This window comes from Bombyx mandarina, chromosome 01 (genome assembly GCF_030267445.1).
Source record: "Bombyx mandarina strain Sakado chromosome 01, ASM3026744v2".
NCBI classification, from domain to species: domain Eukaryota; kingdom Metazoa; phylum Arthropoda; class Insecta; order Lepidoptera; family Bombycidae; genus Bombyx; species Bombyx mandarina.
The window spans coordinates 15,719,481-15,737,641 of record NC_143208.1 but is presented as its reverse complement, the minus strand read 5'-3'; the positions used below and the strand labels follow the sequence as shown (position 1 = coordinate 15,737,641).

Genomic DNA, 18,161 nt, shown 5'->3' with positions numbered 1-18,161 from the left:
TGTATTGTTATTTAATGGTATTTGATTTATATTTTGTAATTATGGTTTCACATCGTTCTCGTTCTTCTCTAAGAGGTTAGTGATTAGCTATTCTATCACAGGGTGCCTCCCAGCTTGGTTCCATGCCGTAAACTGTATTTTTGTGAAATATTTAATATTCGCGGGCGTATACCTAAATAATCGAAAAAACTGAACGTAGGACGTATACATATTTAAAATATACACAAAAAACGTATGGAAAAAGTATATTAGTTATTGTACATATCTGTTAAAGATTTCATTTTATTAATTAAATTAACCTTAGTGAAGCTATAAATTGGAAAGATCTTTGATCTTCGTGTAGGTACGCTTACGGCTTGGTTAAATTGATGTTTAACCAAATTAAAATCATTGTTATTATTCCATTCGTAAAACGAAATATGTATTTATATAGATGTTGTTTGTTAAATACGAAGATGGAACAATAAAAATAAATAGGGCTTTGAAAGTAATATTTCTGCGGCTTTTGTGACTAATTTGTTCATTTGCCGCATTTTTGAGTTGTGAATTTTGTTTATAGTTGTCCATGTAACACATTATTATTCATGTTTAAGCTGAAATTTATTATAATACGCATATTTAATATCAAAGACAATAGAAGCTAAATAACAAAGAAAATTAAGGGAATTCTTAAATATGTATATTTTTTAATTCATATTATTGTTTGTGTTAATTTTATCCATTGATGTGTTTTAAATCATTATGTATGTATATTAAAAATTAATGTTATTCCAGGGCGCAGAACGATTTCATTGTTTCTGCGCGGTAATGAAGCCTGGTTCACGCCGCGGGGAAAGCAGGGCGGGGTGCAGTTAGCCTCCGGGAGAGCCGCCCGCCCTCAAATCATTCCTCGCTCGACTCTCAGATACATCGCCCGGTCCCTCCACCCAAGGCTGACGGTCCGTCGCGAAACTTGTACAACTTATTTGAAGTATCACCATGGTTTCACGGTTTCATTTTCAGTTTTATTGTCCCATCTAAGATCTTGCTTCACGATGTGAGCTTTTTGAATATTTTGTTTCCTCTGCAAAGAGGCACCTAGTTTTCGGTGCCTAGTGGCACTTCTGGACGTTTCCGTTAAAAATTTGAATTAACAAAAATAAAAATGTCGCTCATCGTAAAATTAAACCGTTTCAAAATCTTGAAATGCAAGAACGAAAAATATGCCCGACTCGAATTCCGAGGTAAGTACTATTAATTAAATATTAACTACCTACTAGCTTTTGAATTTCTTTAAAATTTCGCTTCGTTCGCATTAATAAATAATAAAGGTTAAAATGTAAAAATGGTTTGAAACTATGCGAATCAGTACCCCAGTATCATTGTCAAGAATTAAATGAAAAAATATAGTAATAGTTTAGGTAAGGTAAGTACGAGTATAAAATGTTCATGTTTCACGGGATCCAATTTATAGGATAAAGTTTGTCAATGTTGGGTTTTGTATTATCACTCTCTGCGGGCGCTCCCAAACAGAGGTTTTGTATTTGATCGTATTTAAGGCACTGTTATGTTCTGATTTTTTTGCACATTTCACAAATTCCATTTAATTTTATGTTGAAGTTAAATATTTCCTCTACCTTATTCTATCTATCTATTTCTATCTTTCATATTAGTTTTTTACACTTGTGTGCGATTTTTAGCTTCAAAGAAAAAGAAAGCAGCGATTTGTTCTTCAAATATGTTCCGGCTGATTTTCTGCAATAGCCATTTTTTTGTGACACTGAGGGCAACATTCTTTAGTGCTCTTATTAGGTGAACGAAGGGAACCTGGTGTTAAGTGATTACTGTTGCTCAAGGACATATTATCGTCATAAATGGCGTCCTATACCAAGAAACATGAGGCTGAAGTCTCTATTTTCTTTTATAACGACTATCCCACTCTTAAAAACTAGACGCATGACTGCTTTACAGTTTTGAATAGGCAAAGTGGTGGTCCTTACTAGTGTGGACTCAAAATGCTCAACCACTTTTTCCCTATCTATTCACTGGTAGCTTAGGGGGCTATGCCAGATATGCCCGGACGAGTAAGTGAGCTCACGGGCTCAATCTAAGAGAATTTGCTAACACTAGCCCTAGCAAGGGCAGTGCTTCGTAGAATTTTCACTGGTGGTAGGACCTCTTGTGAGACCGCGCGGGTAGGTACCACCGCCCTACCTATTTCTGCCGTGAAGCAGTAATGCGTTTCGGTTTGAAGGGTGGGGCAGCCGTTGCAACTATACTTGAGACCTTAGAACTTATATCTCAAGGTGGGTGGCGCATTTACGTCGTAGATGTCTATGGGCTCCAGTAACCACTTAACACCAGGTGGGTTGTGAGCTCGTCCACCCATCTAGCACCAAAAAAAAAAAAGAATCTACCACCGAATCGGAATCGCAACCAACTGAGAAGATCCGGCGTGAAATTCAGATGGCTGTGTGTATAGGTTAGTTCGCTCGTCGAACTCTTAATCTAAGGGTTCGACGAAGATAGTGACCGAATCCTAACACCAGTATTGGGCTAGTACAATTACGTTAGCACAATATGGAAGCACGTAATAAATTAACAGATTTTCTTTGTTTGTAACATAATTTGCACTCATTGCAATAGTTATAAGAGATTTGTTGGCTGTAACTGTTTCTTATTAGCCGATTTAAATTCGTTTCAAGACAAAGGACCGGAGTCGCGATTGAGATATGTCATTGGCTTCACTAATTGGTTCATTAAACGATTGTTTTCTGGCAATTGTCCTAATAATTGGGAGTTTAAAAATCAGCGTAGGGGCAGAAATAGAAAGGAAGGTGACCCGTTTATTAGGAGGTAAAACAGAACTTCAGATAAATAAATAGTTCTTCAATTCTTCTCCACAATTATTATAATTCCACAAGAAGGGCACATGCTTGCATCTAAAAAGTATTACAAAAATAACTTGCGCGGGCAATGGTATTAGGTAATAAAGTTTACCTATTCCGCTGCATTAAGTTATAGCGTCAAATTGCTAGGCTACTTACCGTTTTAACGTAACTAGAGGTCCCGCAGTAGTTATTAAATTCGACTATAAGTAATTGGAATTGTAAGTTTGTACACTATTATGATTGTATTTTATACTTCTATAATCACAAAAATCGCCAAGACTACACTATAAAAAATACTAACAAAGACAAACAATATTTAATCTCAATTTGACAACAGACGTCAAGAACAAAAGTTTGACATTAAATAGTATGCATGCGTGTGTGCGTCAAATACATGGTATGTATGTATGTGTGTGTAATGTTTTCTTTATTGATTTAATGTATCTTTTATGTATTATTTAAAAAAAATATTAGCATTGTGCACTTCTTCTCTATATTCTCTATAAGTGTGGAAAATTCCATACTCTTCCATCTACGCAATTTTCGTAAAAAGGAATACAAAGTTTTTGCTTCACGTATTAATATATAGATTTCTTGAAACGCGATTTCTTCATTTAGCTCCTTTCAAGGATACGATTCGCAGAAATAGGTTTTGCTTTTCGATTTAATAATATTTATTTCTATGCCGGTACAGTACAATCGCAATTCTAGAAATAGCTCAAGTAGGAGTACGTAATCAGCTTACGCCTACATCTTCATTGTAACGTGTGATTGTTTATGATTCAATTCAAAGGATTTTCAAAGGGAATAAACATTTTCTCTTATTAATTGAAATGCCCTTTAATTTATCGTTCGTTAGTTATATGTCACCTTTCGGGTTTTAGTTAGCTGTTTAGTTAGTAGTTAGGTTAGGCTTAGAGCTTTAACCCGGTCGGCGGTGTATCGCGTTCCGACCCGGCAGGCTGGTTCTGGCCCAGCGGGGTATCCCGGAACACCAGCGGCACCGCCCGGGCGGCCTGGTAGGGCCGCCGTACCGCGGAGACTGACGTTGTTGGTCGTCGAATATCGCCTCGACGACCCGTCGGTCGGGCGTCCTCGGGGTGGCGCCGCGTGTCTGGTTGTAGTGTTGACCGCGGGAACCCCCCTACTCTGAACGGGTTCTGACCCCGGACGGAGATCGGACGTCGGGTGTAAGAGTGCCGGGGAGTCGTTTAGTGGGTGGGCCCTAAAATCCTTGGGCCCGCGATCTGCTCTCAACACCTGCAGATCGTTGAGTCTCACATACCCCGCGCGCCCCCTAGGCGCGGGGACCTCGTAGGAGGTTCGGCCCCCGGCCCGAGAAAAAAAAAAAAAGGCTTAGAGCTTTAGACATTATTTTTCTTAGTCGGTCTCTTCATTGCTGAGGGTCGTGTCTAGTTTAACCCTTTGACTGTCATGTAAGTCACCGGTGTCCTACATGGCGCCTCGGCAGTCTTTATAGCCTTGATTATTGGCAGGACGGTGAGTGTCTTTACTAGATCTGATCAGCGGGTAAGTGAGAGTGAAAATACTCTGGAAGCAGATAGCGGAAAGTCTTGTGGTAATATCGAGTTCCTTTAGAATAGATATGTTGGTCCGGCGTGTTGTCCATGAAATTCGCAACATACGCCTCCAATACCACATTTCAAAAGCGTCAATCTTTGCTCTCTCACTTTAGATTTACACATAGACTTGTATTAATATTGTTTGATGAGACGTCATTCACTGTCAGTGCCCGGATATTGTTTGTAACTAGTCAGGTCATAAATATTGTCACACAGTAAAAACTTTTCTTTTAGAATGCTGGCCACAAAAAAGTTTATTGAATTCGAATTTCGAATTGTTCATGAAAATAAAAATGTATACTTTTAGAATCTTACTCATTTTTAAATATGGAGTGGACGCTTAAAGAAGACCGTGTTGCAGTTATTGCGTTGCATCGTTGCGGTTACGCGCCAATTCAAATTTTTAACAAACTGAAAAATTTGAATATAACCAAAAGATTCGTTTATCGTACCATCAAACGATAGAATGAAGACTCTAGTGTAGATGACAGGTCAAGAAGTGGTCGCCCTCGGTCTGTTAGGACTCCAGCAGTGATAAAAGCTGTGAAGGCGCGAATTCAAAGAAATCCCAAACGTAAGCAGAAACTGTTGGCCCTTCAGATGGGGTTAAGCAGAACCACGGTGAAAAGGGTGTTAAATGAAGACTTAGGGCTTCGGGCATATCGAAGAAAAACAGGACATCGTTTGAATGCTCGTCTAATGGACCTGAGACTGAAGAGATGCCGCGCTTTGTTGAAGCGGTACGCGGGAAAAAAATATCGGGAAATTCTTTTTTCGGATAAAAAAATTTTTACCGTAGAAGAGAGCTACAACAAACAAAATGATAAGGTGTACGCACACAGTAGTGAAGAAGCGAGCAACCGTATTCCGCGTGTCCAACGAGGTAATTTTCTATCCTCGCTCATGGTATGGTTGGGAGTTTCTTATTGGGGCTTAACAGAGGTACATTTTTGTGAGAAAGGTGTAAAAACGAATGCAGTTGTGTATCAAAATACAGTCCTGACGAACCTTGTGGAACCTGTTTCTCATACCATGTTCAATAACAGGCACTGGGTATTCCAACAAGATTCGGCGCCAGCTCATAGAGCGAAGAGCACACAAGACTGGCTGGCGGCGCGTGAAATCGACTTCATCCGGCACGAAGACTGGCCCTCCTCCAGATTTGAATCCGTTAGATTACAAAATATGGCAACACTTGGAGGAAAAGGCGTGCTCAAAACCTCATCCCAATTTGGAGTCACTCAAAACATCCTTGATTAAGGCAGCCGCCGATATTGACATGGACCTCGTTCGTGCTGCGATAGACGACTGGCCACGCAGATTGAAGGCCTGTATTCAAAATCACGGAGGTCATTTTGAATAAACTTTAGTGTCATAAGAATCTATGTTTTGTTAAGTTCATTTTGGTATATGAATGGTTACATAATGAATAAACTTGTTTCAATTATTTTACATTAAACATGTGACAGAATTTATGACCTGACTAGGTATTACCCATTAGGACGGCTTAAAGATTCTGTAATTGTTATTTTCATGGTGCGGAATCCGGCAACGGCTGAACTTCAGTAGAGCCGTGAAATCGTGTGGTAGTCTTTAAAAAATTGCGAGATTTTTCTTGAAAAGACATTATGACGACTCATGAAGTCGTCGTGGCCTAACGGATAAGACGTCCGATGCATTCGTGTTGAGCGATGCACCGATGTTCGAATCTCAGGCGGGTACCAATTTTTCTAATGAAATACGTACTCGACAAATGTTCACGATTGACTTCCACGGTGAAGGAATAACATCGTGTAATAAAAAATGAGACCCGCAAAATTATTGTTATATAGTTATATATTAATATATAGTTATTGGATCTGATGGATCCGTAAGGACGTGATGAAAGTATATCTATCAAACAAAACATTCGACGTTCGCTCACATTGAAAAAAGAAAAAAAAAGCTCTAAACTAAAACTGTAAAAGGTTTGAGCGGAATATTAAATTGACTTAAGATAAAGGCCTAAAATACATTGATTTTGCTGTAGAAGCTTTGTTTAATATTTGAACATTCACTATAAGAATCATCCTGTTCAAAGTCTTGTCGTTGGTAGAGCTTGCGGGAGTATTAAAATGAATATTGTATCTTTCATTTGCCTTTCTAGTGACAAAGCTCACTATCTCACTATAGGCATTCAGTACTTAGCAAAGTCCGTGGTCAATAAAATGAATTTATCCATCCATCGAAATCCATCTTGAGATATGAAATCGTAGTCACAATTGTATTGCATAAGATAGTATAAATACATATGTAATACATTAATGAGATATTATAAAAAAAATCGGTTGTCTGTAAAGTCGGTTTACTGACGATAGTTGAACGTGACAAGGTCATAAGAAAATACTGACGGAATGGTTTAATTTTTCAATTATCGCAATTATCGTTGCTATAAACAATTGACACCACATTCACTTTTCATTGAACTTCATACTTGACGAAAGCATGTACGCCTCAGTGCGAGGTAACGCCACATGAGTCATGTTTTTTCGTGCGTGCAGCCGGCTCCATCGAATTATAAGACGTTGTCACGTCAAAATGGGTTATAACTTTTTAATCGCACACCAGAAAGGTAAAAAAAAACTATTGCAAATTACTTCTTTGGTACAAAAAAGAAACAACGGTACTAGTGCGGGTAATTATATAAATTCATAAATTTGATGAGTTTAAATTTCATTACACAATGTTTTTATTTCATCGTGTTGGTACTACTCGTACTTGGTTAGCAAGCGTTAAGTAGGTATATCTATTTTTTATTTACTTTTAAAAGTCATCGTGGCCTAAAGGATAAAGACGTCCGGTGCCTTCGTGTTGAGCAATGCACCGGTGTTCGAATCCCAGGCGGGTACCAATTTTTCTAATTAAAATAAATACGTAAATGCCAACGAAGCGGGCGAGTACAGCTAGTCGTGTAAAAAAATCAAACCCGCAAAATTATAATTTGCGTAATTACTGGTAGTAGGACCTCTTGTGAGTCCGCGCGGGTAGGTACCGCCAACCTGACTATTTCTGCCCTGAAGCAGTAATGCGTTTCGGTTTGAAGGGTGGGGAAGCCGTTCTAACTATACTGAGGACTTAGAACTGATATCTCAAGGTGGGTGGCGCACTTACGTCGTAGATGTCTATGGGTTTCAGTAACCACTTAACACCAGGTGGGCTGTAAGCTCGTTCACCCATCTAAGCAATAAAAAAAAACTTATTCTACCTCTTATCTGTTATGATGATATAGCTGAGTTCGACCTGATGTTTTTTGGTGAATAGCAGAAGTTATTCAGTGAGAGTCTCAAAGTTTCAAGGAGCTCCGATAATTGCTGAACACGAAGCGGATCATAAATAGGAAGTAGTCGTGTATCAAAGATAAGACGCCCGGGATAGAGTGAGTGATGCAACTATCCTCCTCCTCGCATCGTTTTCCTCATTACTGAGGGTCGTGACTCCCCCGCTGCATCAGTTTCTCCCGTACGATTTCCCTCCGTCTGCTGCGATCCTTAGCTTCATGGAGGGCATTGTGGAAGTTGATGTTCAGGGAAGCTCGTATTTGGTCTCACCATCTCGTGGGACTGCGTCCTCTGGGACGTTTGCCGTCTACCTTTCCTGTCACCATCAGCTGTTCTAGATTGTGACCCTCTTTACGAGCAATATCTCCGAAGAATTCCAGCACCCAACGCAGGCATATAGTGGAATGCAACTATACCGGTGCTCAAATCCCGTAGGCAGGTGCCAATTGTTCTAATGAATTACGGACTTGACATATGTTCATAAATATCCTTGACCTCGCGGTCTATTCCCAATATCTGCCGTCCAGTCCCACATATACCGCGTGCCCCCTAGGCATAGACACCTTGTAACAACTGGACAACTTGTAAAGGGAAAACAATAGTAGTTGTATTCAAAGGTTTGACACTTTGTTTCTACGTAAGAAACAAACTCATCTATCTCATCTAGACAAATAAAAGACTCCACCAAACTAACTTTGCAAACTCAAGTGCCAAACTGCGGCCAACAAATTCAACTTGTTGCTCCTGCTATTCCAATCGTAAGTTTTACTCAATAGAACTTGGGGCGAACAAATTAGTTTTATGCCTGAGGGACTTACTAAGATTTAAGTTTAAAAGTTAGCGAAACTAGAATATGAATAAAGTACGGTCGATGGGGTTGTAACAAAAATATTGCTACAACTGCTTTTATAAAATAGTTATATTTTAAGTGTCATCAGCAGACTTCAACTCATGTCTCTTTTTTTTCCTACCTAAGCTGGTAGATAGCCTTTAGAGGCTATGGCAGCGTAACCAAGCGAGCGGGTGAACTCACGGGGTTCTAACCGGAGGACGTTACTAACAGTAGCCCTAGCAAGAGCAATGCTTCGCAGAATCTATCACCAGATCAGAAACGCAATCTCAGTGGGCTTATGCCTTAAGGTGGGTGGCGATATTCATGTTGTAATGTCTATCTATAGGCTCCAGTAACCACTTGATTAGGTAGGCGATGAATCATCCATTTATTCAAAACAATAATACCAAATTGGGAAACGATGGCAACCCTAAAAGGAAACTGTTCAGGCGTTTCTATATCTCGGTTAACTGAAAAGAATATTATCTTGAGTAAAAGACCTTATCCTTACATTGTCTAGTTTCACGAATTTATGGCCATACTTTTTCTTTTTAAAGCCAGTTGGCTTTGTTCATGGCAGTAATAATATAATAGAAAACAACAGAAACATTCGTTATATTACCGAAAAATACACCGTTCTTTTTATTCAATACGACATTGGAGAATAAGGAAATGATGAATAGAAAAGTTACGTTCTCACATTTGTTTGGTTAATTTTTACGTCTTTCCGAAAATATTTATGGAGATTCCTACTTCATAGTATCCGATTAAGTAGAATTAAGTAGACTAGTGGTCCCGCAGTAGTCGATATTCGACTATAATTAATTGAAATTATAAGTTTCAACATTATTATGGTCCTATTGTTACAGATTTCGCCAAGACTACACTATAGACAAATACTCGTAATATTAAAGATAAACAATACTAACCTATTCTCAATTTGACTACAGACTTTAAGCAATAACGAAAGTTTGACAATAAACAAAGAGTCTACGGGTGTGTGTCAAATACATGGTAGTGTGTGTAATGTTTTCTTTATTGATTAAATGTATCTTTTATGAATTATTTTAAAAAAATATTAGCATTGTGCACTTCTTCTCTATATTCTCTATAAGTGTGGAAAATTTCATACTCCTCCGTCCGCGCAATTTTCGTAAAAAGGGATACAAAGTTTTTGCATCACGTATTAATATATAGATTAAGTAGAAATATTGGTAAAACAAATCGATCAAAGAATAAATGTTAAAATATTTTAAAACACTGTTACAAGTGAGACCTTAGAACTCATGTCTCAAGGTGGGTCGACTGGTAGCATTTATGTTGTACATATATATATGGACTCCAGCAGCCGGCAACCACTCAACACCAGGTGAGCCGTGAACTCGTCCAGCAGTCTAAGCAATAAAAAAAACACGATAGAGATTTTACTTGTAAGTTGGCTGTTAGTAATAGCTATCATATGCTCGAAATCGCGATTATAGACAGGATAATGTCCAACAGACTCAAAATCTCCTCCAGTAAAGTTCGAATTTTGTATGTTACAATAAGTCTAGTTTTAATATTTAAATATCGTCTGTTATTGATTAGCCTAACAATTACAGCAGCGAAGCAGTTATCGGAATATAGAAAATATCACCTATATATTATATAAAAATGAATTGCTGTTCGTTAGTCTCGCTAAAACTCGAGAACGGCTAGACCGATTTGGTTAATTTTGGTCTTGAATTATTTGTGAAAGTCCAGGGAAGGTTTAAAAGGTAGATAAATATAAAAATGCTCGGAAACAAATAAAAATAACAATTTTGTTTTTCCTTTGATGTGTCCCCCGTCTTTTGTTTGTTTTAAGTTTATTTTATACAAAAGTTTAGGTATTTTATTTATCGATTGTGGCACTACGAAGTCTGCCGGGTCAGCTAATAAGTATAAAAAAACGAAAGTAAGATTGTATATATTTAAATGTCAATCTTCATTTGCGCGAAAGTGTAGATCGCGTAAAATTATCATCACAACGTCAATAACATTTTAATTGACACGCGTCCGATGAAAATATACAGTTTATCTCGCGCTACCACATCGCGATAACGCTTTTGACACGAGAACGCACGAACTAAAGTGATGATTATCGATTAAAATGAAACGGCTTAGGGATTAAATTGAGATTCGAAAGTTTGTCGAGAGCCCTCGGGAAATTTAGTTGTATACGGAAAACAATAAAAACGTAATATTGTTTTTGGTAGTTGAGTGTTACTGTTTTGGGTTTCCTATGTCTTAGGCTAGTTTCGCGCGTTGATGGAAAAGCCCCTTAGGCTATAAACGATTAGATTAGAACGTAAAGGCACGAGAAGCATAAAGCCTGATTTGATATTGTAATGTAGTTTGTATTATCTTTTCGCTAGTCTGATAGTTGCTAATTGAACGAATATAATATTGGTTTAATTTTTTTTCTATCTATACCATACCTAGCCTTGAGAGGCTATTTCAGCTTCACCCTAGCGTGTGATTTCATTAAACTGCTTGCACGTCATCTATAGTACATTGATACTATAGAAGTTTTTTCTGGAGTGCAAACAACAACAGTACCAAGGTGCAATAAAATCGGATGATTTGTTTAGGAAAGCATTGATGACAAAATAAATACTATAGGCTAAATTGAATTTTTATTTATACGCATTAAAAAGTACAGCTTGAAGAAATAAAAATCGGATATTTCAATCTTGTGTTTAATCTCGAGATAGTATAAAGGGGATTCCCATAACTAGCTGTTGAAATAATGTGATTTAATGATTTTGCACACACATACACACACACACCTGACACACACTCTGCCTTCGCCGCGTACTCGAGTACTTCGGTCATATTGCTCGGAAAACACCCGATAGCTAAGAGAGGACTATTCGCGACAGGGAAGATCGAAGGAAAGAGACCGCGCCCGCATTTCGACCAGGTGGTTCAATCAAATCCGTACCACACTAGAGATCCTATTCCATGAAGCCTTTTATGAGGCCAATGGTCGAAGGCGCTGGAGGGACATTACAAGGAGTAAAATCCTGTCGAAATATGATGGTCACGACCCTCAGCAGCGAGGAAACGACGCGAGAAGGAAAACGATTTTGGCTCGTTCGTTTTGGCTCGCTATTACCAAGCACATAACAGTGTACTAAATTAGTAGTGGTCTAAAACATTGCTAAATACTATTTATTCAACCTCCAATAGTTGACTGTCGATTTAGAAGATTGCATGGAATTTAGCACAAGTTGTAGAATATTTTATGGTGCCAAAACGTGAATATAGATAACTTAAGTTATTCAGAAGACAATAATAATGATAAGAATACAGTAAAATGATAATAATAAAAATAATCAAACCGCCCCGATAATGAACTTGGAAAACGATTCAAAAATGAAATGAAGACCTACTTTTTAAATTTTATTATATTCAATTTACATACTTAATATTTATGTAGGTATTACAGTTACTACATATTTTATTTGAAAAGTTGAATGTCTCTTGTATAATTGAGTCATCGATCTGAGGTTTCAAGTCGGACTCTACGTTTTGATGCGTATAGGATCTGGTAATCTCAACAAGGCTCAAGTTCAACTGGCTCTGCCTTAATTAATGCACTCAAAGCACATATTTTAGAAAACGTTGTTTTGTAACTTGACAATTTAGTCATCTTCTTAAAGAATCTTCATCCACATAGTTAAAATATCAAATTCATATTTAAGACCCGTCGTGAGCTATTCCATCTTTCAAACCGGACTCGGATGCGTCGTCTACAACGCGAAGTCAAATCCCGCCTAAGCGACGCCCGTAACGTGAATTGGCATAGTTATTTAGAACAACTTGCGCCCTCTCACCAAGCATACTGGCGACTAGCTAGGACTCTCAAATCCGAAACCACAGCTACTATGCATCCCCTCGTACGCCCTTCAGGCCAACCAACGGCATTCGATGACGATGACAAGGCTGAGCTGCTGGCCGATGCACTGCAAGAGCAGTGCACGACCAGCACTCAATACGCGGACCCCGAACACACCGAGTTAGTCGACAGGGAGGTTGAGCGCAGAGATTCCCTTCCGCCCTCGGACGCGTTACCCCCCATTACCACTTACGAAGTTAGAGACGCGATCCACAACCTCCAACCTAGGAAGGCACCCGGCTCCGACAGCATCCGCAACCGCGCGCTAAAACTTTTGCCAGTCCAACTGATAGCAATGTTGGCTACCATTTTAAATGCCGCTATGACGCACTGCATCTTTCCCGCGGTGGGAAAGAAGCGGACGTTATCGCTATACATAAGCTGGGCAAACCGAAAAACGAAACTTCTAGTTACCGTCCGATTAGTCTCTTCCCGACGATAGGAAAAATTTACGAACGGCTCCTTAGAAAACGCCTCTGGGACTTCGTTACCGCGAATAAAATTCTCATAGACGAACAGTTCAGATTCCGCGCTAAACACTCGTGCGTACAACAAGTGCACCGCCTCACGGAGCACATCCTGATAGAGCTAAATAGGCGTAAACAAATCCCGACCGGCGCCCTCTTCTTCGATATCGCGAAGGCGTTCGACAAAGTCTGGCACAACGGTTTGGTCTACAAACTGTACAACATGGGAGTGCCAGACAGACTCGTGCTCATCATACGAGACTACTTGTCGAACCGTTCGTTTCGATATCGAGTAGAGGGAACTCGCTTTCGTCCTCGTCAACTGACTGCCGGAGTCCCGCAAGGCTCCGCGCTCTCCCCGTTATTATTTAGTTTGTATATTAACGATATACCCCGGTCTCCGCCGACCCATCTAGCGCTCTTCGCCGATGACACGGCTATCTACTACTCGTGTAGAAAGATGTCGTTGCTTCATCGGCGACTCCAGATCGCAGTAGTCACCATGGGACAGTGGTTCTGGAAGTGGCGAATCGACATCAACCCCACGAAAGGCACAGCGGTGCTCTTTAAAACGGGTCGCCCTCCGAACACCACTTCGAGCATCCCACTCCTTAATAGGCGCGCAAACACCTCCACTGTTAGCCCCATCACTCTCTTTGGCCAGCCCATACCGTGGACCTCGAAGGTCAAATACCTAGGCGTCACCCTTGACAGAGGGATGACATTCCGTCCTCTACAAAACTTGTATACGCCCCATCATGACGTATGCAAGCGTAGTGTTCGCTCACGTAACCCGCACCTACTTGAAATCCCTTCAGGTTATTCAATCCCGATTCTGCAGGATAGTCATCGGAGCACCATTGTTCCTGAGGAACGTCGATCTCCACGATGAGCTGGAGCTTGACTCAGTTAGTAAGTACCTACAGTCAGCATCGCTGCGCCATTTTGAGAAGGCGGCACGACATGAGAACCCTCTCATCGTAGCCGCTGGAAACTACATACCCGACCCAGTAGAACGAATGGTAAACCGTTGACGTCGCCCAAAGTACGTCATTATGGATCCTCCTGATCCATTAACGGTGCTTTTAGGCACCACAAGCACCGGTCACCGCCCTCGTCGAACCCGTCGCTTGCGACGAAGGGCTCGACGAGCGAATTAGCCCCATAGACACAGCCCACTGAGTTTCTCGCCGGATCTTCTCAGTGGGTCGTGTTTCCGATCCGGTGGTAGATTCTGCGAAGCACTGCTCTTGCTAGGGTCAGTGTTAGCAACTCTCCGGTTGAGCCCCGTAAGCTCACCTACAAACGTTAGGGTGAAGCTGAAATAGCCTCTCAAGGCTATCAGCATAAGTAGGAAAAAAAAACCATCTTTACGAGAACGGAAAATTGTCCTATTCTGATTCTAAGAATGTTTTTGAGAAGAAAGTGTAGAAGCAATTAAGTTGTAAAGTGAGTACATAAATCTAATATACCCATACATTTTTCTAAGTCTTGTATAAAAGTACTTTCGTTAAATTTGCTTAAAGCTTGAAGCTTTGAACCTTGATAAGTCAAAGGGAACGTAATGTAATGTAATTAAAATTATATTCATAATAATATGATCTCTTTTATATTTCAAGTGGAATTTATTCGGGTGATGTGAGCCCTTGGCAGAAAGAATTGGAAAGCCTTTGGAAGAAATACGATATTCTGTAACGATATTCTCAGTATGCCGAGAAAATATTTAATTCAATAAGATTTTGACAAGTTAAATCAATTAAATAAAAAAAAGAACAAAATCTTAGTCAAAATAAAAACAAATTAATTATCTCGCTCTTTCGAAATAATTCCTCTTTTGTTGCGAATGGTGTGATGAAGTTGTAAGCCTCGATATGGCACGTAACTTAATTTATTGTAATGTGTATCAAGATTTCAGGCTATATTTATGTTAATGAAATTTAATAATAAAATATCACGTCATTACTCTTTAATTTGTTTATTAGGTGGTAAATAAATAAAGTATAACTTCTTACGTGCGTTTTGATTTTGATATTCGTACAACTCTCATTATTAGGTGAACTAGGAAAAAAAACACGCGACGAAATGGAGAATGTTATAATACCGTTACGTTAATATATTCATGAACGTGTAATAATATTACATACACACGTGCCTGCCCGGTTCACTTACAAAATTACTTCTAAACCTGTAAATAATGTAGAGGTTGTTACGTTGGAAACTGCGGAATAATTTTCCTGACGTTCCTCCTCTGTTGCTAGTCTTTTTACCTCGGCGGACATTAGCTCTGGGGCGAGCGCTTTATATTTTTTCATTAACTTACACAGTGACTTCGTTAATTATGTAAAACGATATGTGTGAATTTAAAAAAGGTTTTTGTTTTTTCAAACAAAAACCGTTTAAATTCAGCCATCGTCAATATTTATATATTGACCGTTCATGTTCGGAGGATCGAAGAGAATCATCACCGGAGAGTTATGATGAGTTTCTGAAGTAAATTTAGCGACCTATTGGAAGTAATTGTTTTTTTTTTATATATTATCAGCAGTTACGCGGAAGGAATAACTACACCTAATTATTATTGTGGTCAGTTTTTTCCCTTTTAAGTATACTTCTTTTCTGAACTTACAACACTGATGTGAATAGCAATTGTGGGAGTACAAACGTGAATGTTGTGAGTTATGGTAGACTCAGCGAAGCACTGCTCTTGCTATAATCAGCGTAACCAATTCTCTCAGGTTGAGCTCATGAGTTCGCCTACCGGTCCGCACGTAGTTGGAATAGCCACTTAGGCTACCAACGATTAGGTAGAGAAAAAAGAGGTTGTTAATGTGCTAGTTAAATACTAATAAATGAATATTACTGTTATTTTTTACTTTTGCTCGTTAATTGTATTAGACAATTTGAATTGAGTTGTTGAGTTGTTAAGTTGGGCTTAGTACAAAATATTCCAGTAAAACATTAAGTTGGTTTTTTAGTGAATATATTTAAAATAGTCGTCGATGTTACTGCAAATGGAGTTTCTCCGCTCCGTAAGCTTGCGATAATTTATACACGCTTAAATTGTTAGCTCTACTTACCTACAGATAATAGTCGTGAGTGCATCGGTGAAGCCGTTACCCAATATCACAAAGAAAACCCATCTAAATTAGCTCAGTTTTGGTGTGACGTTCGAGCTAGTAAACGTATGGGCAGAGAGAAACAAACCTAATAAAATTCAAAGATTTGATGTTAGGGTACATTGTAACCTTTATTTAAGCTGTTGTGGCCAAATGACGTACATAATCTATATATTAATACGTGAAGCAAAAACGTTGTACCCCTTTTTACGAAAATTGCGCGGACGGAGGAGTATGAATTTTCCCACATCTATAGAGAGAGAGAGAGATATTGAGAAAGAGTGCAGAATGGTAATATATTTTTTAAATTCTGCTTAAAATACAATAAATTAATTTTATTTAATAATAAAAAAGACATTACGCATGATACAGATTACAGATGTATTTGACACACACACGCATGCATACTATTTGTTTATTGTCAAACTTTTCTTATTGCTTATAGTCTGTGATCAAATTGAGAACAGCTGGTATTGTTTGTATTTATTAATATTTGTCTAAAGTGTAGTCTTGGCAAAATCTGTGATTGATTATAGAAGTATAGTCTTTGACAATAGAATCATAATAGTGTACATTAATAATAATTTAAATACTATTACGAATTTAAATACTTATAATTTTAATTAATTATCGTCGAATTTCGACTACTGGGAGACTACTAGTTCTAATAATTTAATCATGTTCTTGTGACACTATCCTTTTGTTCATATGACGCAGCAATTTGGGAGAAAGCTGTATTTTATACATTGTATTTTAATTTTGAGCATAAAACATATGTATATTCCAACTGATTAACCGATATAATATTATATGAATTCAAATTATTAAAAATCCGCAGCTGCAGGTTTGTTCATATGACTCAGGGATCGAAAAATATTGCGTACACAATAGAAGTTCCCCAAGTTTCTATGGGTTTTAAAAGTCACTAGATGATGAATAGATATATTTTTTTTTATATTGCCATCTTTGTGTCTTTGAAGCGGTTAGTTGCACTCAATTAAGAAAAATAACATTATTATTCGCCAACAGACGTCGGGAAGAGTTGATTATTGAAAACACAAATAAAACAACATTTTCTGAAAATAAATCGTAGCTAGATCGATTTATCGCCCCCGAAATCCCCTGTATACAAAATTTTATGAAAATCTTTGGAGCCGTTTCCGAGGTTCAGATTATATACATATATATTAATATACAAGAATTGCTCGTTTAAAGGTATAAGATAATATGGACGTTTCCCAAATGTATTGTTTTTAATTACATAACAGTTTGTTGTAAAAGTATCAACCGCGATAGAAAATTCCGGAATTTTTTTTTAGAATTACTTTGTTTACGGGTTTTGAATATAGAAATTAAAAGAATGCTTATTTGAACCAAAAACAAAACTTCAAACGAAATTGTTTGAACGGGCTATAACGGAAGGTTTTTGGTTGAGCTTGTTGGTTAAGTGTTGTCAAATTTATTATATTACTAGCCGTACTCTATCTCTTAGGGTTATGGCATTTCCTTTTAGATTTCGCCAATCTAGCCGTACTCGTCTGCTTCGCTGGGCATTTAAAATAACATTATTATTTATTGTCATTATTATTATGGAGTCCAACACTCATATAAAAATGAGCCTATCCATTAAGTACATGTATTTTCTACATGGACACTAAGAAATCATGTAGATTTATATATAAGTATAGATTAAACGTCTTCTATGTGTATTTTCTGAAATGCACTTGGCCACTTTTTATGTATTTTATTATGTATATAGCATATTTTTCATATTTCTAGGCATATTTCTAGGCAGCGGCTTGGCTCTGCCCCTGGCATTGCTGAAGTCCATGGGTGACGGTAACCCCTCACCATCAGGTGGGCCGTATGCTCGTCTGCCTACAAGGGCAATAAAAAAAAACATTTATTGTTATTATCTGTATTGAACAGACAAATATCCATTCAGTCAGTCAGATTAGTCAAAGACTGTCGTAGGCTAAGTATTAATTATTATACTCGTACTGCGTACCGTAGCTTTGTCGAACAAAGCGCACATTGACTGGAAACAATACAAA

At 38.3% G+C, this 18,161-nt stretch overlaps 1 protein-coding gene across 3 annotated transcripts in view; it reads left to right on the top strand.

Annotated features, from left to right (window-relative positions):
- The first annotated feature begins 774 nt into the window (after positions 1-774).
- The window catches only part of LOC149503604 (otoferlin-like), a 101,028-nt gene continuing 83,641 nt past the window's right edge, over positions 775-18,161 (top strand). For 2 of the 3 annotated variants that reach the window (XM_089734488.1, XM_089734552.1), the window contains exon 1: positions 775-1,223. In XM_089734488.1, the coding sequence (XP_089590614.1) occupies positions 1,145-1,223 (79 nt within the window). In that variant the 5' untranslated portion in view covers positions 775-1,144. The remainder of the gene's footprint in view (positions 1,224-18,161) is intronic. The other variant, XM_089734516.1, reaches the window with a different exon arrangement.